Source organism: Phaethon lepturus, unplaced genomic scaffold (assembly GCF_000687285.1).
Source record: "Phaethon lepturus isolate BGI_N335 unplaced genomic scaffold, ASM68728v1 scaffold8753, whole genome shotgun sequence".
In the NCBI taxonomy this organism is placed as follows: Eukaryota; Metazoa; Chordata; class Aves; order Phaethontiformes; family Phaethontidae; genus Phaethon; species Phaethon lepturus.
Window position 1 is genome coordinate 21,770 of NW_010528338.1, and position 21,782 is coordinate 43,551.

The window sequence follows — 21,782 nt, forward strand, 5'->3', positions numbered from 1 at the left end:
AAAAAGCCAGAAGGATACCCACAGTTCATGTTGTTACTTGTTACCATCTTTGCAATGATAATAAGAACTTTAAATCCTATTCTTGAAAAGGTGGATGCTCATTCAGTTGACATTACTGACTATGTAGGACAGTGGTAATTAATGGTTTATCTTCTCACAGCTGGCACTAGATAAAGAGCTCATTGACTTTGGCAGCCATGTGGTGGGAGAGACAATTTCACGCACCATCAACCTGACAAACAGTGGAGCTTTGGGAACAAGATTCAGTGTTCAGACGTCAGCAGGTGACAGTAGTACATGCAGAGCAACAGCAAAATCTTCTCCTGGAAGAATGGTAGGTTCAAAAGCATTTCCCTAAATTGATAGAAGCATTCTGCTTTGCAAAAATGTGGTAGAATCATACAGAATCATAGAACAGCTCTAGGTTGGAAGGCACTTCAGAAGATCACCTGGTCCAACCTTTAGTAGATTGTTTATGGTTGGGGGAACCAACAATGATAATTTTTTAAAACATTTTAGTAGTTTATGTCATGATTCCTATTTTCTTCACATCCATGAAAATTAGGAAAAAATATTTCAGCTAAAAGAGGAGATTCTGACAGAGTAATTTATAATCCCAACTCCCAGATGTCAGCAAAATGCCAAATGTTGCAAAACCAGCAATAAAGTAATGAGAATTGGGAGCATTAGCCTGTGATCTTCCTTTAAAAATTCAGAGCTGTTTGTTTAATTTTCTATCAAAGAAGTACAGTCACAGTTATTGACAAGCTGTTGTTACAAGGGCAGAAGTCGTCTTAATCAAACTAAGAATTACACTGAGGGCTGTTGCCCAGAAACTATAAAAATAAATAGTGTGAAAGAATTGAAGGAAGATCTCTCAATAGTGGAATGAATGCAAATGATTGTAATGTTGTGTCCTGTGGAATGTCCTGGGTGGGAATGAAGCAGAGACTGATGAAATGTACAAAAACTCAGGCACTTGGTGCAGAGCTGAAAAAAATGTGTGGTGTTAGACCTGATACTGATTGCTCCTACAGCATGCCAGTTTCAAAGTTGACAGAAAACTGAGGAATCCTAACATCTGTAGAAGAAAATTTTAAGTGAAAAACACTTACAAAGAAAGCATGCATACAGTCGTCTTCGCCTGTCTGCACTGTGGGGCAGATTTTGAGAATACTGAATAGCTTAAGTCTGAAGACCTACTTGCTCCTTTTCTAAATAAATTGCGGATTTTATTCTTAAAGTGGGGAAATCTTCAGATTTTTAAAAAGAACAAAAAACAAACATAACAAAACAAAAAAAACCCAGAAAGCAACAACGAACAGCTACCCACTGCAGTAGGAACTCGTGCTTTGTAATTCCTCTGTTGATGAATATCATTATCATAAATGTTCCTTTTTCTTCAGGCGTTGCATGGGTAGTACCCATAAGTAGATTTCACAGGTCCTTGACCAGAGGGAATATCACTACTAGGTTGCATATATTTGTTATGAAGTGCTTACATGTTCTTGTAAATGCACTGCAGACACTTCATCTTTGTTCCATCAGTGCACCCTTTAACTTCTTTGATTGTCAAAGAGCAATTGGCTCAGATGGTTTTCAAAATTCTCTACTTGATAATCTAATCCACTTTTAAGTTCTAAGAGAAGGGTTGACCTCTCCTTTTAAACACTACATTAAATAGTACGTACAGTGAAACTGCTGAGCTGTTTGCCATGGTTTTCAACTCTCATCCTAACCTCACATTAAAAAAGTGGTTCAAATAAAGAATTTGTGAAAAAACAGTGTCTGCATCCGTGGTTTTCCTTCTGTATTCCATCTCCTGTAGGTATGTAATAAACAGAAGTCTAGTTTTAGCAGACTTAGGTTTGACATAGAACTGCTGGTGTTTCCACTAGAAAAATGTTCATTCTCTTAGTTGTAAAATAACTAACACTATATTGTATTGCTCCATTGTATTATTTACCTGTTTTAGGCAGCCAGCAAAAATTAAATCTGCTCATTGATAAAGGTCTAGTAGACTGTGCAGTTTTTAGAAAGAGCAACACATTTCTCCATTTATAATGTGGAACAGTTGCAAGAAAACACAAGTCTGATTGCAACTGCTTGATAAAATTGGAACTGGTGCAAGCTAGATGAACACTCACAGTAGAAAATGCTTTTTCTGTGTTTTCTAATAGGTTACTCGACATTTCAGTGGCTGTGTCCCTGAACAGAAAGTAAGCAATAGTCCTGTGACATCTGTAGTTGAAAAGAAGGAACAAATTTGTCCTGATCATAGTGAAAAAATGACCTACTGTGTAGCCCCGCTGGAGCAGCAGAGGACTGGGATAAGCCTGAGCAGTAGTTCTGCAGGTGGGTTGGCTATTTTAGAAAATTGGCAATGCAGTTTCCCAGCCTAAGCATTATCCATTTGTGGAGTTTCCTGTAATGAGCTGTGGAATTCGGTTTGCCAAGTTAGTCAATTAAGTAGTTCATCGTTCCAGTAATGTTATATTTCTTTGTATACTGCCTCACAAAAAATTACTAAAAATAACATACTGACACCATTATATCAAAAGCAGCAGAGAATCTCACTTCTCATCAGCAATTAACAATTCAGTCTCTGAAGAATACGGAAACCAACTAGCTTACAGAAACTGCAAAATTGTTATCATTCTTGTCTCTGCAACTGAATACCCACTTCTCAGAATAGAAATCCACATGACAGGTTTATTTTTATAGTCTGTAATTCTAGGAACAAGGAAGCAGAAAGATGAACCTCCTCAGACATTTTCCATCTCATTCCTAATGTTTACTATGTGCTTAATAAAATCCCCTAGAAGGAGGACTTTCTTAATTTCTTTAGTATCTGTATTCTTTAATATTTCTTCTGGATATTGATCATTCCAATTGCAGGAAACTAAAAGTTGCATGAAAAGGTTGTGGTAGGTTTTCTTTTTAAATCTGGGATCTGTATTGTGAAATGGAGTGATTCCATAAATCACGGTAGCTGCCTCCACAGAGCCCATAAGGTCTGAAAACATCTTTAAAGTTAACAAACAAAACAAAAACAAATTAAAAATTCCATTGCTTTGGCACATTAACATATCTCATGACACCTTGATCTTTTTCGTGGTTAATGTGAAGCATATGATTGCCAGTCAATTACTGCCATACAGTCTGGGGTTAGCTTCATCTCGCATGATGCATTAGTTTATGACACTTTGAAGCACTGGTGGGAGACTGTTTAAAGGTACTTATTATTGCAGTTGTTTTGAAAAGAAAGTGATGAAGCAGCACTTCCACTTGCTTTGTAGGTCCTCCTGACTGCATGGCTTTGTCCCGCTGAAATTGTTCTTGAAGCCCAGTTCACGCTTTTGGCTGAATTTGCATTCCTTGATGTAACAGTCTCCAATATCTACTTTATCCTCCTGAAACATTAGTATTGTTATTCTGCAGTGGAAAGCTCAGGTGCCTTCTGGACTAGGACAAGGTCATATTGCCAAACAGAAATGTCCTTCTAGACATATTTCCCAATATATACGTTACTTACATGTGTTGTTGTATTTGCAATATTGACCAAAATCAATGTATTTCTGCTCTGTTTGATAATTTTGTTTAGTGAATAGATGCACACATCCAGCATTTTGTGGAGTTTTCTTTGTGGTGTTTTTTTTTTTCCCCAGAACAATTTGGTCAAGATGTGTTAAACTCCAGATTGGTTCTAGACACAGACAATGCACATAATTTAGTGGAACTTTCTTCTGAAGAAACACCAGTCGAAATTATGCTTGGAAAGGTAATGAATATCCTGAGATACAGACAAGATTTTCACTAGACTAAGCCTATATCAAATAAATTGCTTTTGATCTGGTGGGAAATACTTAAGTACATGATCAATTTCAAGCCCACTGGTCTTCACTGTATCACAGTTAATTCTTAAAATGAAATTACATGACATATTTGCCTTTTCTTTTGATCTATAAAGATTTATTTGAGCTGGAAGATGCTGTTCTCATAATTTAACTTTTTTTTTTTTCAAACTGATTTTTCTGCTGTGTTGCTCCGAGGTTATACAAAGTCCAGTGACAACACAAAAGATGAGGCAGGAAGAATGTCTGGGAAATGTCAAAGTTGAGCCATATTAAAAAATCTGGGTGTGAGAGTCCAGATACTAGTTCATACTAGCATTTATGGCTTCTACCTATCCATACAAAAGGCAGGTGGACTTCCAATGCTGGAATCAGCAGAGCAGATCTTTGCACGGTAGCACAAGACAGCTTCTCCATGTTTTAGTTACATATTCACAAATATATGGTGGAAACACTTTGGTAAACCACATTATCTAGCTATCATACAGAGTCTTGCAGTAAAGCGAGACTCTCGGTAAGATTCTGACCATGCATGATTGTGAAACCATGTGTCATGCCAAGTCTTCTCCCCACAGTAAATCTCCTAGAGAGCTACTGATACTGATTTTTCCCTTGCATAGTGCATTCAATCTAGTTACAAACTAGGTGTAATAGAGTATTTGTATAGTATGAGTATATGCTGCTGCTTTATTTCAATACAATTTATAGCCAACTACAGTAATACCGTCAGATTTTCATTAAAAACATGTTATTTCTTGTTTAGGTTACAGAAGGTGAAATTGGACCCTTCAGCTCAGTCAAACTTCAGATTGTATTTGTCCCAGCTATCCCTGGGGATGTGCGGGCAGAGTTTGTGATCATGTTTGACGACTCAGACTGCAAACCAGTGAGTGATTTTTGTGCAAGCCTTGCTTCAAAACACTGTAGAAAAAGAGTTTCAAATCCTGCTACTTCTGCTTTTCGCAAGAATTAAAAGAGCTCAGAACCTTAGAAACAGAAGGAGGTAGAGGACAGATATGTTTATGAACATTATAAGAAATAACAGTGAGGTACCACGTGATTATGTATTATGTGGTTTGATGAGAGGTAACTTTGTAAATCGTGGCCCTTCTTTCTGATGCAGTACGGTTATTAAACGTGTTGATTCTTTTAAATTTCTATGCAAATAATCATGATATTCCCATTTTATCAGACATTATACTGGAAAACATCTAATGTCATGGAAACAAATACAAAAGTATTCTTCTCTGTTCCCAACCCACGTAGTTTATTTTCTTTCTGATATATCAGAATTGGAATTATTTAGCATGCAGTAGTGAAACTGATGTGTGAAAGCTGGAAGAGATGACAACTTTAGTTACCACTTTAGCATATTTTGATTCCACACTTTACTGGATGCCAAATTCTGCCTGGGAACAGTTCACAGAAGCTTGCCAAAAAAATAAAGAAAAAACTTCCAAGAAGCTCAGTAGGCCAGTCTTGGCTCTCCCCATGGTCTACAGATGGAATACTCTACAAAAGGAGCTGCAGGAACATACTGCAGGCTCCTATGAGTACCGTCTTTTTCAGGATCGTTTTATCCAAGTCTGAGCTATGTGATCACTGATGTCAGAACTAAGGTTCTTATAGGAAGTACAGCACTCTGCTGCCATTACTGTATTTCTTTGCTGGCTAAACAAGCTGCAGTCTCTTGAGTTTCTGAATTATGGCCCATTCACTTAAACTAAGTGCACTTTAAATATTTCTTTTCAACATCATGGGCAGCATGCTATGTTCTCTCAAAGAATCCAAACGGAAGTATCATTCTTTTTTCTGCTGGGACACCATAACATCTAGGTTTTTTTACAAATGATTTTCATAGCTTTGCCTAATTTCAGAACTCTGTCTAAATCAGTGAGAATTTGAGACTAAGAAAAATAATTACACTCTTGATTTATGTATTAACAGCTGTGCTTTAGTGCCATTGGAGTTTCTATTGATGTGCCAGTTTGGGTGCCCAATCCCAACATTGATTTAAAGATCTGTATGTATGACCGACTTTATCAGGATTGCATTGTCATTCAAAGCAGGTGAGCCACTCTTTCATTATCGGCTGCCTTCTATAGCTAAGTAATGAGATCTTAAGTCACTCGTGATGTCTTGAGGTTCTATTTTGCCAGACCCGTCTTGTCATCATAGGAAGCTGAAGAACAGGTTGTTTTTTTCCTTGGCATTTCAGGAGGACATCCTGATTACAAGCCCTCTGGGTTCCACACTGCTGTGCAAATTGGACTTGAGTATCCTACTGTCCCAGATTCCCAAGACCAACCGTAGCTATGAAGTATGTAGGTTAATACATACCTTTCCACTGCTACAAGATTTCCTACGTTGTGTCCTGTGGTATAACTGTAAAGTCCCTAGCGAATAGCAACCTCACAGCATTTCATCATGTGGAATTTGAACACTAAGCATTAGGGAGATAAATGTGTCTAAAATTAAGTGCACATTGGGTATAATTGATTTACCCAGGAAATTTTATGAAATACTATTTTGTTATTTCTCAGCAGTTTTACCTTTAATTAGAGTCCGTGGGAGACTTATGATCTGGAAGTCAGCCTCATGCCAACTGTTCTTTACTGAGAAGGTCAATCACCAGTCTTTCCAGACTTGGGATATGATGCTGGATAAATCATGTCAGTCCTTTTGCATTTACTATAAATAAAATGGAAAGGGTACAACTTTTCCTAACCCATATAGGCATTAAGCACTGCACTGGAGTGACAGATACCTTGTAATTACACAGGTAGTGACCAAATACCAATTTACAGAGGAAAAAATATCTGGGTGTTTTGGTAGTAGAAGACAGTAATGACTGAAGACTGGTTCAGTTTGTGCTGTAATATAAAGGTAATATTTCAGCTCATTGGCTCCCAGAGACTTCATGCTATTACAGAGTGGTTATGTGAACCTTTACTCTCTTAATTGGCTTGAGGTGCTGGGTGTCTTTCCTCTACCCAATGCAGTCACTATGGAATGCTTATTTTAAATATTTGCATTTCTTAGATTCTATTTAAATATGATTGGGGTGGGGTTGTGGGAGGGTGGGGGAGAGATTGGTTCTGTAGAAGGCATCCATTCTAAACCTCTTACCCAAATTACAGACTGTGGAAATTCTTCACAGTTGGAAAGAAATGAGTAAAGCTGTTATCTCAGAAATTCAGCTTACAGATATGACAAGCACAAGTTGTTGTTATATAAGTGATTTTACTTGGTCTAGATAACCCAGGGATAAAACTTAGAAGTATAGAAGCAGAATAACTCTCCTAATGAAAACTTAAGATTTCAAGGGGATCCCAAAGATAGAAGCTGTCAAATTGCTTAGGGCAAAACTTCTTAATTGAGGGAAAAATCTTGCTGCTCCTTCACCAAGTTTCACTAAATTAAGAGCACTTAATATGTGCTATACTGTCCTTAGTACCTTGGCAAATCAAGTCCTTGATTTATCACCCAGTTCTCCATAGTCAGGAAAAATTGTCTTTGTTATACGTTGAATTTGAGCCGAAATGACTGTATTTCATGTGTAGGAATATCATTATCTACTTTTGCAGGATAAAAAGTTGAGACGATTTCATCATTCAGTTAGATGTGGTGCCTGAGAAGTTTCTTCCTTCAGTAGCTATTGAAATGTTCCTGTAGTATGTATCAGAAAGAGGATTCCTCATTGTTGTTATGTGGTACATGTCAAACCACTTCTCAAACAGAATTAATTTAAGCTACTGAAAATAGCTGTAAATTACTCTCAGTCAAAAACTATTTCAGAGGTTAGACTAGTCCATAGCGGTATTTTAATTGCACTAGTGAAAAACTGGGGAAAGGTGATCTAGAAATATGCACAAAGGATCCAGAACCAAGGGCAATTATCAGGCTAGCAAAGAAGTGTCCAAACTGCTGTCATGTACAAAGAAATATAATAATTTGTTACAACAGCTTTACATGTGAACTGTGTATCAGCTCAAGAGTTACTGCAGTGTTGTCTGTGAACTAACGCTCATAGCGACCGTTCACTGAAGGAAACCAAAGACAAGGTTACCATAGCGCAGCTGAAAAGACTGCTTGTCTGACAACTGCTGAAGTGCCTTAGCTAGTGAGAACTAAAGTTCATATGCAGTAGATGTGAAATCTTATTTAGTATAACTTCTAGAACATAGATTCTTTAAATGTTAATTAGATACTTAAATAATCCTACTACACAGGAATATTCTTACAAGTTTCTGCTCCAATTCCTAAGTAATTATTGAAAATAAAGTAAAATAAAAAATACCTAAGATTTGTAGAGAGAGAATTCTTTAGATTTTCAGGGCAAAATCTAACCCAGACTTGAGGGAGATGATGTGTTACAGTGTCCTTTCATTCACCACCAGTACCACAAACATCTGACAGAGCAGAAAGAACGTATCTTATTGCTGCTGCAATCTATGACATTGTAGTCTATAGCATAAGTAGAAGATGAAGTTTTCTAGTTAGGTAACTCCTGGCACTTAAGTGCCCCAGCAAGCTCTGTAGAATTGCAATATGTTAGTTAATACTGGTTTTGGTTTTGGTTTGGAGTTTTTTATGGGTTGGTTGTTGGGGTTTTTTTCCCTGGTCATGTAGAGTACAGTCATCAGGAAGCATAAATAAGCAGCATGAAGGGTGAAAGTGTCTTAGCAGAATCCTGTCCAATATAAATCACTTTGAAAAGTAATTTCTTTGGCAGGTTATAATCTACACTGATTTAATGAAGTAGTATATAGTTCTCTTAGATTGTCAACAGTCAGAAATCATTCCAGGCTCCCAGTGCCACATGCTATAGCTGTTGATTTAGAGCAGACCATCTGGACTGACAGCTTGTAAACCAGTCCAAGAGAAGGAAAATGACAAGCTGAAATATTTGTAAATTGCTTGGCAATTTTGCACATAGGCATAAAATTCCAAAGCAGGGTATGGTTTGTGGCTATCACTGTATTATAATATGACCAGAATTCAGTAAACAGGGAGATGTTTCCTGGCTTCCAGTATGCCATTCATAGGGCAAATTGATCACAAGTTCTAGCAGAGGAACTGGTGCTACCAGCTTAGCCACACTGTGACTTCTAGCCCTGTAGAGTCCCTGCTGTTAGAGGAGAAGTTACAAGAGATCTGTGAATTCACAACTATTTAATTCACTCCTTTTTCATCTTGAGTCATTCCTGTTGATTCAGCTAAAGCGAATGTATGTTAGGAGCAAATAATGAGCTGGTGTTTCACAATAATTTGGCTTTGACTTTCCCCTGACCTGACTTACCACTGTGCTGCACTTTGATAATTGTATTTCAATCAGCTATGTACATTGTTTGAAATACAGCTGGGTTTACTTACAGTACTTCCAAAATCTTGTTTTCTGTACTTATCTTAAAAGAGAATACAACTGTGTGATTTTGCTGCAGCAGTTTTACATGCCCATCATTTTCAAAGGATGTTTGGAATAGTTGTAATGTAGAGTAGAGATACAAGGGTGGGTGCAGGGGGAACATCAAACTGCAAGAGCAAATGTTGCTGAGGTGGCAGTACAGGTAGCTTCAAAGCCACCTAAGCATGTCTGATCTATTTGCAGAGCAAAAGCTACCCTGCGTTTGAAGTTTGAAGTATGCAAAGAATTGAGTAAGCACATGGAGCTGCTTCCAAAAACAGGTTACATTCAAGCTCAGTCATCCTTCAGTGTGCAACTGAAGTTTCTGCCCAGGTAACCTAACAACATTAAACTTTTCAGTATTTAAGACAATATCTGTAGGAGGCTGTCAGTCGAAAATCTGAGCAGGTCAAAGTTTTTCTTCCTTCATGCTGTAGCAGGCTGGACTTCACACTGCTGTGTCACTGCAGTCCTGGTCTCCCTCCTCTCTCTCCTGTAAAAGTTGCCAGATGCTCAAGGAGGAAATTAACTTGGATCACCTACCTGTGAGGAAATGCTTTTCCTGTGGTGACAGCAGTAGTGTGAAAATCTTAGCAGTTGCAGTCCTGGTAGGCTGCTCCCATTTCTGTGGGGAAGCTATTCTATTCTTATACAAGAGAGAGGTTATCTAGGCAGGTGGCTACTTCATGCATCACTGATTAAATAATTTCTGGACAAGAACTCCTGTGCTTGCTAATTAAGGTAAGAATGGTTGGGCTTCCTGTTCATCTCTTTCCTACCCATGTACATTCTTCTCCAAAATATGAATGTATTGATCTTGAATTTCATGTGGCATTTTATATGACATCTTGTAAGATGCTAAAAACCTTGTTGCGGCAAGTTTCGCTTCCCCGTTTCATGATACATCTGCATATAGAAATGTAACTCACTTATAGGAAAGAAAGAATTCTAGTTTTTCAAAATTTAAATACAAGAGTTCCTGTTGACCACTGTTAATTTTATTTACCCTATCATTGCCCTCCTAAAGAATTTAGCAGGACATTCATTTTGAAATATAAATTAAATTATATAGATCTTAATTCTGGTGTACAGCCAATTACTTTGGCAGCTTCTGCACTGATTGCTGCTGCAAACCTGCGGCTTTTTTTATATACGTTATCTAGTTGCATTGATGTAAGTATATTTGGATCTTCACTGATGTGCCCAGCATCTCTGGATTCTAAATTGAGAGTCTATTCACTTATTTTGAAATTTTTTCCAGGTTAGTATTCAAAGAACTAAAAGTATTTACAGTTCTTCCAACATCTCAAATCCTATCAAATGACAACAACAGTAACCATTATTATTACATTTTTCAGTTCCTAAACTTCAGATGCTGTAAAGCACTGTTACACTTTCTGAGTGGATAGAAGCATAGCTTGGATTTAGGACATTAATCTTCCTTTGAAAAATGGGCAAGCTTCAGAAAGGATATTTGATGAGATTAAGGCATTTCTGACACACGAAATAAGTATCTGGCTGTTTCAGTATACAGATCGGTTTTAAAAGACCTAACACATGGGGAGTGCATGTATGACAGAGAAAGATGAGCTTGCTACAAGCTGGTGTGAAGTACTGAGCTAGTGACACATTTCTGTAATGCCTCCTCACTGACTTAGTATTACAAGCTTGGTTTTCTCAGAAGAAAGAGTAGCTTTATTGTAAGTAATACAAAAGTAAAAAGAAACAGTCATTCAGTGATACTGAGTGAACAGATAGATGACTGAAGGCTTGGGAAGCTCTCCTGAGTATTTTGTGTACACTGAAATGCTTGGTCAGATGTTACAATACTCATAATTTTCTGGGTGTTTGAAGCAGACATTTTCTGTTTATTTGAAGGCAAGTTCTCTAATCTGCTGACTTTCGGAGTTCCCAAATACCACATCTTTTTAGTTTTTCTGCATTTGGCACTAGGTCTACAGATACTGGCAGTCTAAATCTGATTTGTCTCTTATGCTTCTCTTTCCTTGCTTTTAAGCATGAAGATGCCATTTTCAGAGAACTATCGGAAGGATTTCAGTATCTTTTCCCCAAGGCATAACAGCTAATTTAGAGTCCATCACTGTATGTGCAGTTGCAATTGATTTTTTCCCTCTCAATTATTTTGTAATACATTAATTTCTTCTGCTATTCTGCCGTCCTGTGACAAAGTGAAAGCTGATGCTTTATTCCTACTTTGTATTTAACTACAGTTCCTATCTTTAAACAACTTAGCAATACCTTTAAAGATCACCTTCTAAAGTCACATTTCAGACTTGCAAAATAACAGCCAGCAAGATTTCAGATCACCATGGTGATTGAGTGGGTGCTATTTATTCATTAACTATTCTTTAACAATACATTAAAAAATTGCATGTAATTCCAGTAGTAGTAGTAGGAACATTATCATTGTAGAGACCTAAGAACAGGAAGCAATTCATTCTGATGCTGTAAGACACTATAAATAGACCAGCAGGGCTAAAAATGCTAGAGCTTTTGTATTGTCTTGGCTTGAAGCTCTGAAATAGAGCTTATGATAGCAAGATGCTTCAGCTACAGAAAACCCTCATATTTCTTACACATTACTAACGTGGTATATAATCAGACACTTGCTCGCCAGGTTTGTTTCACTTCATTTATGTCTCTGTGCTTTGTGGTACAATTGGTTCTGCCTCAAACTGGCTGGTAATTAACATCAGTGTCAAAAGGAAACGCTTGCCTAGGTGCAGTTGGTTATGTGCTGTGGTTGCAGCAAAGATGCAGAAGGCTTATATTCTGATTATAAAGTACGCTTTAAATTTTTCAGAATATTAAATGACTGGATGGCATTTTAAGAAGGGATGCAGACCTCTGTGAATAACTCCCTTAAACTTCTGTGTGTCCAAAATCCTGTCTTTAAAAAACGAAAAATGCAACATTAACGTACAAGTTCAACTATTCTAACTTCGGTGCTAGGTACTCTTGCAACCCATGCATACCTCCTGAGAGGAGATTGTCTGGAGGTATGCCCTTCTGTAGGAAATCTGTGACAAGTGCATAATATTTCTGATCTGACTGCATCTTCTTTTTCTTGGTCAGAGGTGGAAATTCATAGGTCACTAATTTTTCATTGGTATTTTCTTCCACCATTCTTCCACCATTTTCCCTAATATTTGCATATACCTTGCATACAAGATTTTAGTTAGACTAGACTTCACTGAAGCATTGGAGTTGACGCTTAACCAATTATAGATGTGAATACTCCTGTTTGAGCACAAATACTGTGTTAAGATTAAAAGCTGTGAATAATAAAAATTTTAGGCCTTAAGCAACAGGTTTGTTTTGGGTTTTTTAGTTCAGAAATACATCCATCAAAAATTTATTATTCCCCTTAGCTAGAAAATAGTAAAAATATTTTTATGAAACTGAATGTACTTTTTGATTTTTAGGCATTCTCTTCCTGAAGATGCAGGGAGTTATTTTAATGAAGAGACAAGAGTCCTGGAAGTTCCAGTGGCAATACGGATTGTGGATAAGGTTAGTGATTTTGTTGTGCTCGTTATCAGACTGAAAATAGATGTAAACTATTTTGGTGAACGTTCACTTAATGATACCTGATCTTGGATTACTTCTTTACTAGTTGAAATCCTATGATAATAGTAAAAGGTGCTTAAAGTGACGATATAGATTTGATAGTTTCTTCTTGTCAGCTTGTTTACAATACAGAAAATTAAATCCTTTCTAGTCAGTGCTCATCTATTCCCTAGTAGTTCATTTTGTACTAGAAAGTTATCGGATACCATGGCACAATCTTTTTTTTTTTACTGATCTGTACTGCAGATGTAGCACACTCTTAGAGTTTACATTTCCTGGACATGCAGGTGTGATCCCATTCTAACATACGGAATTTACATACAGGTTGGGTTTTTTTTCAAAATTTTGCTTGTCAGACACATTTCCTATTGCTTATTTGTGGAGAACAATGAGGCTGAAGTTCAAGATAAATATGTTATCTTTACTTATGTTATTGTCAAGGAAAAGAGTAGGATAACTTTTTTGCAGTTATCTTTTTGGATAACATTTTACTTAAATCCTGTCCTTATAATGCTACGGATGGAGGATTTTATCCTGTGCTCTCGCATTTGTTTCAGGCTAAAAAAGTTAATTTTACTGTCCATGCAATTGTTACTACTTCTGATTTGGAAATCAGTCCAGCACAAATCAATTTTGGATATTGCACAATCTATGAAGCTGTGCAGGCAAACATCGTGCTTACAAACAAATCCATTTTGCCACAAGAGTTTGGATTTGTGGGACTTCCAGAAGTAAGTAGTTATCCACCACACACATCTTCTTGTATAAAAATATATTTAATTCTTATGAAAACATGTGAGTGTAAATAAATCATGACTGTTTCTTGCAAAGCCATGGAAATAATTCTGCATGAAGCACTGTGGAAACACGCAGATTAGTTCTGGTACTGGTTTGTGTAAGTTTCATCTTATACCCTAAGCATTTTCCAAGCAGTATAAACATCTTTGAGGAGATTTTATTATTCTCACCTACATAACATTACTAGGCTAACTTTCTCCTATTAGAATACTTATTTTTTACACCAAGAAATCTACTAACAGAATACCTGGTGCACTTTTCTTTCAGACTCACGGGTTGCTTATACTACTAAATAAAACAGGCTTAGGGATGTTGCTTTGGCCTTGAGGCTGAAGAATATCACACAGTTTGCATCCAGATACCTAAACACTTTGTCTTTAAAGCAGGATGGCCATGTCTTATTGGGAATCATGGCCTCAACCATGCCTAGGTGTTTTCTGACTGACTGTAACTTGATGTGGAAGCTAAATTAATCACAGGAGCTGCCAATTTCACATGGGCTAGGTCTACTGAAGTATTTTTTCTTTTTTGCAAAAAGTTAGCTGTTCAAAATTCATAATAGCATGATGATCACAGTGTGAAATGGTTTGGCATATTGGAATCGGAGGTAGAGGAACCTGACATTTAATTAGGCGTTCTCCCTTTCTCTGCTGCTTTAGGGACTGCAATCAAGGAGTTAGCTGAAAGAAATTGGAATCTTCAGCTTCGTTAAAGCTTTACTTCACAGCATTTGTTTCATGATTAGCTTAAAATGTGATGGGGAGACATTCTTGAATCATCATCAACTCATAAACACAAACATATATATACATTTGTAGATATTAAACTGGTACCTGTCACTATGGTATCTGCACACCATACAGCAATCAGCTCTTCAAAGATGCAGGGGGAACTGCTGAGATTTTTATCACATTTCATTCAGTTGTTTATGAAGAGTAAATAAAAGAGGAAGGTGATGACCATAGATGGTAAGAAGCTGGGGAAGAGATTCTGCTGAAGTCTGGGTTAATGGATTTATTGCCTTTCAGGTTACTTTGAGATGAGAAATCTGCACGTCAGTCAGATGCTAGTCACTAACTCAAATGAAAGCTTCTCACAAGAAGGTTTCTGTTTTCCTGACATCTGTACATTTAATAACAAAATCTTCTTATCTTGCCAGTAGTGTCTTGTCTTTATTTAATAATTTGATCATTTAATTAATAATTTCTTGTTTTAATAAAAACAATTTCTTATCCTGCCATTTTGAAGTTTGTTGAAGTTCAACCCAATGATGGATTTGGAATTCTTCTTCCCCTTGAAAGCCTGACATTGGACATAATCTTTAAAGCTAACAAGGCAAAAGAGTACAGCTTTGAAATAACCTGCAAGTCAGAGATGAATAGGTATGTTAAGAAACTGATTGATTAGTAGGTAATCTAGAAGTGTAAATCACACTGGATTTCCACTGTTAATCTAGTTTAGAAAGTAAATCCCTGCCTACTTTGAAGAGGTAAGGCTAGGATAAAAATGTGAGGCAGGTAGGAATTCTCCTGTTGTCAAGAGTTGCTCAATGCCTGTTAGTTTCATCCTTCATTTACGTGTCTGTCTTTACTGAGATGACATTTCCTATCCCACCTGAAGTTTATCCTTGTCACATATCCAAGCTGCAAGTTTGCCCCAGGTCGTCTTAACCTGCAATGTTCTGCTTGCTTTTTCAGCAGAATTATGGAAGGATTTTTTTTTTTTTTAATGATTTATACTATTAAGCTAATGCTACTAAAATAATGATGGCATAAACTTTGATGTGACTGGATATATTTCCAGAAGTTCACAGAGGAAGAATTCAAGTAGGGACTCTAGCCAATTGTGCATTAAAAATAGATAGTATTATTGTTCGTCTTTAGGCAAAATTCCCATTGCAAGCTTGAAATTCTGCTTAAACAGGGACTACAGGATTAGTTCCCTATTTTCTGGGCTGATTAAAAGACTATTTTATGCTGAGACAATTCATCATGTGTTTATTTTTAGACAATTCAAGCTGTCATGCAAAGCAGTTGGAGTCCACCCACCTCTTGAATTGTCTCATTCCTTAGTTCAGTTTGCTGCCACAGCTTTAAATGGTGTGTCTACAGCAACACTATATGTGATGAATTCCCATGTGAGTGTCGACCACTTTACTCATGCTGTCCCAAGAATTGGCAATGGGGAAGTTGCCCCTGTTGGACCCACTTCATTTGAATTCTGTGTGCCAGGAGACTGTCCAGTGACAATTACACCTTCTGTTGGAACCGTGTTGCCTGGGAAGGTAAATTCTCTTTAAACATCAAGTGTTCTGCCAAGTCGTTTGATCATCTACATCCCTACAAATGCTGTCACTTGTAATTGAAACATAACTTATTATTAGAATAGCTGGGATATTTTGTATTGTTTGAAATAGTGTTTTAAATCAGACATCAGGGCTTAACCATCAAATATGGCTAATGTTTCATGGGAGTTTTCGCTCTGGATGTTCTTTCCCCAGTGTTGTCATTATTTATGATTTATTTGAAGAACGTTTAAATATCAAAAATATTGGTCATGTAAAACTAGCCCACTGTAACACAGCTGCAAGTGACCTTATGCTTAGGATCACCTTATTCACTTGGAAAAAAATTGTTTTATTTGTTAATTTTTTGCTGTCATGTATATGCTGCTATTGAGCTTTGTAGGTATAACACATGTAGGAAGGCTGAATTTTGCCTATCATTCTTGTGTATGCTCTCATGCTCCCAGAAAAGCTTGATTCAAGTGTCCTTCAGACCAACATTGTCAGATCAGCTAATCAGAGAAGAGGCAATTCGGAGGCTTTGCAGAGCAGCTGCGGCAGGGGCAGAAATACAAGTAAGGAATGCTAAGAACTAGCATATGCTGTTGGTCTGTTACTTCCAGATATTTCTTTCTCTGGATGATATTTTTATCACAAAATTATTTGCATATTAATGATGCCCAAACTCATGATCCATGTAAGACTTGCCTGTAAAGGACAAGTGTATGACTGTACTGTTGCACTAAACGTGTAGTCTGTTCACTGAGTAATAATTTAATTTCATTCTAACAATTTCAAAAGCATTCCTAGAGGATTTTCTTGCAAACACTAGCTACAAATACTCTTTAAAAAAAAAAGTTTCTACACTTCTTGCAGATTTACAGCATACATGGACTTTATATGCAATGCTGTGTGTTAGTTAATTTATGTGAGCACCTATGGTTGTCTTTAATTATGAGATAAATAGGTAAAATTCCCATGAAAGACACCGTCTTTCACTTATCTGCTCCAATAGGGGAACTCTTTTTTTAAGATGAGGTAAAATATGTCCATGTCAACTTAATTTTACAGTATTAGAAATATATGTAATAACTACTCTGTCTATGGCTCGTTACCATAATCCTACTGCTGTTACCTTGTTTCATGCACTCCTATCACCTCTGTATTCTCGGGACAGGGACTGTGTATTTGTAAATTGATGTCTTGATTGGATTACCAGTGATCACCCTCAGCGTATAATGTCTTTGTGTATTTGCAGAAAAGGAAGAAAGATGAAAAGAGAGAGGGAAAGAAATTAAGCGTTTCCATTACCAGACAGCAGTCTTCCAGACAGCTTGTAAGGGATGGAGGCAGTAAATGCCAAACTTCTCTATATAGTTCTGAACAAACAAAATCCGAAGAGTTAAAGCCTGAGTAAGTCAGCAAAAGCATCTTGTACTACATAGAAAACATTCTGTTTATAAGTAGTTTAATAAATGTACTAAAACCTATAGGTAGACAAGAAAGCAAACTGTAGAGAAGAAAGAGCTTTAGCTATGTTGAAAGGCTGTTTCCAAAATTAGCACTGCTTTTAAGCCACACAGCTGTACCCTCTCATGTAAGGCAAAGAATTCCTTTATGCATCAGAGGGATTGAAGACTTCAAAGAATATATCAGAAAGCATGAGATGTGGCTGTATGGGTAAATTCCACTGAACCAACACGGGTATTATTTTAAAGAGCACCTAGAAAGCTGAACTTAGTTACCAAAAGAAACTACTACTAATACACCTTTTCTGAGTAGGTCTAACAGAGATGAATACATTCAACCCAGATGGAAATCATCTGATGGCCCGTATCCACGGGTCCATGGGTTTGGATTAAATTTTTTTTTTTTGAGGGCTTACATAGTCCATCATATTAGTCATGGTCATCGTCAGTCCTGGAAATATAATGACGCTGTAAAATGTGTGTTTTAAATAGTCATTTTACAATATGTGTACCTCAGTGAGAATTAACATTGATAGCATGAGCAATCTAGAAATTTGTATACTTCGATGCAAAATCTGGTACTTGAGGTCCTTGTTTTAGCATATAATTCAACTTTTTAGAACCACACTTCTGCCTAATCTGGGGAATTCAGAAGTGTTTGGGAGTAAATACATGCTTAAACACCAGGCATTTGGCTGTATTGGTTGTTAAATATTTTTGACTAAAATCCCCTATTCATCGCAGTCCATTAATTATAATTTTTAAATTCTTTCTTAGTAGGGTTATTTCTTTCTTATACCCACCTAGTAGGGTGGGTCCATTATTGTGCATCAAGACAGTTGCTTAGTTTCACTGTTATATTCAATTTTGATCATCTGACTAAGAAACAGTAAACACAAATAGCTGAGTAGATATCTATTTGATTTCTGCCCGCCCCCCCCCCGTGGTCTCTCACTTACTAAAATGATTCTTATTCCTGGATTTTCTAGTTCTGATGCTTATATGGCAGCCCAGGCTTTTCTGATGAGGAATTTCAGTGGGAGATTTGAAAAATACATCATACCATGCTTTGTTGCAAGCGGACATATCGACGAAAAGAAAGGCTCTGAAAACCTAAGCTGCAGGTAATTTGCAATTAGATATGTGCAATTCATGATAGTTCATAAATTTGAGGGGGAAACAGTGGGCCTGTTCATTCATTTGGGGAGGAAATTTGTTTTCTGATCTTGATTACTTCATAGGTCAGTGGTAAAAACTCATGCTTACAACCCGCTAGTTGGTTAAGAATCAAACACATGAATATCAAAGCAGTTTAAGGAATAATTGTACAAAAAATTAGCGCCAGATGTAGTTCATGTTTCTGCTTAGGCATACACAAAGAAGTCAGCCACCAAAAATTATATATTGTTTTGTAATACCAATTTAATGATATCCTGTGATAGGAACAGAATAAGAACCGATTTCTGACAATAGTTTTTATTTCAGTATGATCCAAGAGCAAATATCTTTTTACTATCTCTGTAGCCCTTACAACACCTTGTATTTGGAGTTGCACTGTCCAGCCGTAGCACCATCTGTTGTGGTCACTTCAGATAATGGAAGAAACACAGTAAATTTTGGTGATGTTGCAGTAGGTATGAAATTGGAATTCAAGTTTTGATTTTTTTTTTCTGTGTGACATTAATTTCTTCTGAGCATAGTTTTGTGTTTTCTTTTACATTGTTTAGTTCACTTTCAAAAGTCAATATAGAAATTAGCCCTGTAATAAGTACTTAGGTGGAAAATTAGGAGCCTACCTGGCCAGCCAAGGCATGTAAAACGCAGACTCAATCCCAAAACATGGAATTGGGAGCTCTACAAGTGACTATCCAAATTTGAAAGTATTTTGGCGAGCTATGACTAATGTAGCCATAGGAAGGGAATGAATGTTTGGCTCATGTAGAAGCATGAGTGAAAAAGAAGGAATGGTAGCGCATGAGTGAGCATCATCACTTTTTGAAATGTTTTCATTCATGTTAGGCCACAGAATGATGAAGCACATTACAATACAAAATCTCTCCCCAGAGAAGCTGGCAGTATCCTTGTCTGGAACATGTAAGTTAGTGTGCCTTTCAGCTTCTGTTTAGTTTGAGTCTTTATCTGTGGGAACTGTTGTTTGACACTGAAGCACAGAGGAGGTAGCAGATTTCAGCCCATACACTCACATGAGTGAGGCAGGAAGTGATGTGAAGAATATATTGGACAAGCCGAAGTGACCTACTAGAAAGCTAATTCCATTCCCCCTTGTTAACTGGAAATAATTCTGCATAGAACCAAACTTGAGAAGTGTTTAACCACTTTCTAAAGAGTGCAAGGTACTGATGACAAAGCTAGTTTCAGTATAGTATTATGTACATGTGAAACAGAACCAACAACTGAATTTTTGCAGTTGTTTTGCATGCTTCTCTGAATTTCTGAATGCCTTGTAAGAAGGGGCTGCTATACTGGCTTGTTAAGCTGTGTGGGAGAAAATAGGAGAAGGCATGTCCTGGATGTTCGGGTGTTAATTACCCATTCTAGGCAAAATCTGGAAATGGAGTTACATGAAGATCTTATTAACTGGCAAAAGATCTTGCAGCTCTTTGAATTCTGTGGGGGGAAAAAAAAAATAGTTCTTCTTTTCTCTTAGTTATTGATCTCTGAAAAAGCTTATAGATGGTTCATTTTTACATCTTTTGTCTGAACAATACTTAGAATCTGTTCTTAATTTTTTTTCCCCAATCTCTGCATATAAACTCTTTTCCTTGAGTTGTACTATTTTAGCTAGGATTCTCAGTTCTGAATCCCAGTGGTCCCTTCCTGTTGGTCAGACCAGTTGGAATGCTTGAGCCAGGTGAAAGTAAAACCTTCCTCATCTCTTTTTGTCCAAATGAGAATAAATGGGTGAGTAAGAGATACAATGGTAATGGGAGAAAAGAGGAGAGATGGAGAGGTGTAACGGGCTGTGTCATGTACACATATTACTGACCGGGATGAGGCTGTATAATAATACAAACTTTGTTGCCTGTGCGTAGCTCCTCCCAACATTTTATCTTTGTCTGTGCACTAAATCCAGAAGTTCAATAGTAATAGCCATTGGCGGGGGGGAGTGGGGCAATTGAGGGGGGTTGTCCTTCAGCAAATGGGCTAACACAGTCATTCTTTTGTCAGTTTTTTGAAAAGCTGGACATCCAGGCGGCAAAAACCAATCTAACCCTAAGTATCACTGGTCACGGGGTGTTGCCATCAATTGTTTGCTCTGTGGAAGAAGTACTCAATATGGGATATGTCATAGCCAGAGAGAAGGTGACTTCCACGTTCAAGGTAAATCCCTCTGTGCTGAACTGGAAAGCACATCAGCAATTTTTGTAAGGAGGAAGAGGAGTTCTGTAGTTTCTAGTCTGGCAGAAGGTCAGGCGGAGTGGCAAACTAGACAACAGAGCTTTAAAAGCATGTATGGCAGAGTGATTTGACGCTGAGACAGTTTCAGGCCAAAGGTAACAAATGCCTGAGCGGAGAGGGTCTTGTCAGCTGCTTCTGTCCGCCTGCAGCCTATACAAAACCAACAGAGATCCAGTAGCTTCTATAAAAGAAAACAAGAAATGGCCTGTGTGATTTTTCTCTGTAGATCAGTATGCAGAGAGATTTGAAGTCAGAAATGGCTTTTCTTTTACCAATGTTAGAAAGATTTGCCCTCTTTATTCTGCCTATTACTGCTATCACAATTGAGGCTGCTCTGTGTCCACACAAAGCAGTGACATAGGTACATGTGTGAAATGCAAAGTTCGTCCTACGAAGAGCACATGAGGGTCTGCTGTGGTATAGTCTAGGGACGTTTAACTGATTCACTCATTCATATACTGCAAATTCCCAGAAACTCAGAAACAGGCCAAGATCTAGGCATAATTTTTCTCCTCTCAGATTTTGTCTAAGTATGTCAATAACCAAAATACATCACTTGCTGTAAGACTCTTAAAAGGAGCCTGGTCCCTGTTGGGGGCAGTTATGGGTGGCAATAACACATGCTTTCGGTGGCATCTGGGTACACAGTAGTGCAGTAATGCAGCAAAATAAATTCAGGCAGTTCACAAACTATGGATCCTACAGGCTTGAGGATAATTTTCTTAATGAAAATGCTGTCATGTAAATTAATGTCATCAGATACAGAACACTTCCACATTGACCCTGCAATACTCCATACAACTAGATTCTCTCTCACCAACGAGGGACAAAGATCAGCAGAGACTTCCATCCTTTATTACGTCCTCTTTGCAAAGAACAGAGTTTGTCGGTAATTTTTTTTCCTTTTTCTTTTGTTAAAAACTCATGAAGTATAAAGCAGCATTACTTTGTCCTGCTGA

The 21,782-nt window shown here is 37.4% G+C and overlaps 1 protein-coding gene across 1 annotated transcript in view; it reads left to right on the forward strand.

Annotated features, from left to right (window-relative positions):
- Positions 1–21,782, forward strand: part of CFAP74 (cilia and flagella associated protein 74) — a gene marked incomplete at both ends in the record, with an annotated part of 47,239 nt that overhangs the window by 20,727 nt on the left and 4,730 nt on the right. Inside the window, 18 exon segments of the mRNA XM_010283649.1 lie at positions 161–334; positions 2,181–2,355; positions 3,669–3,781; positions 4,618–4,740; positions 5,802–5,923; positions 9,466–9,594; positions 12,708–12,795; positions 13,410–13,583; positions 14,899–15,032; positions 15,658–15,934; positions 16,402–16,509; positions 17,896–17,981; positions 18,393–18,527; positions 18,928–19,037; positions 19,423–19,478; positions 20,206–20,325; positions 20,593–20,745; positions 21,583–21,712. Coding sequence (XP_010281951.1) covers positions 161–334; positions 2,181–2,355; positions 3,669–3,781; positions 4,618–4,740; positions 5,802–5,923; positions 9,466–9,594; positions 12,708–12,795; positions 13,410–13,583; positions 14,899–15,032; positions 15,658–15,934; positions 16,402–16,509; positions 17,896–17,981; positions 18,393–18,527; positions 18,928–19,037; positions 19,423–19,478; positions 20,206–20,325; positions 20,593–20,745; positions 21,583–21,712 — 2,407 coding nt within the window.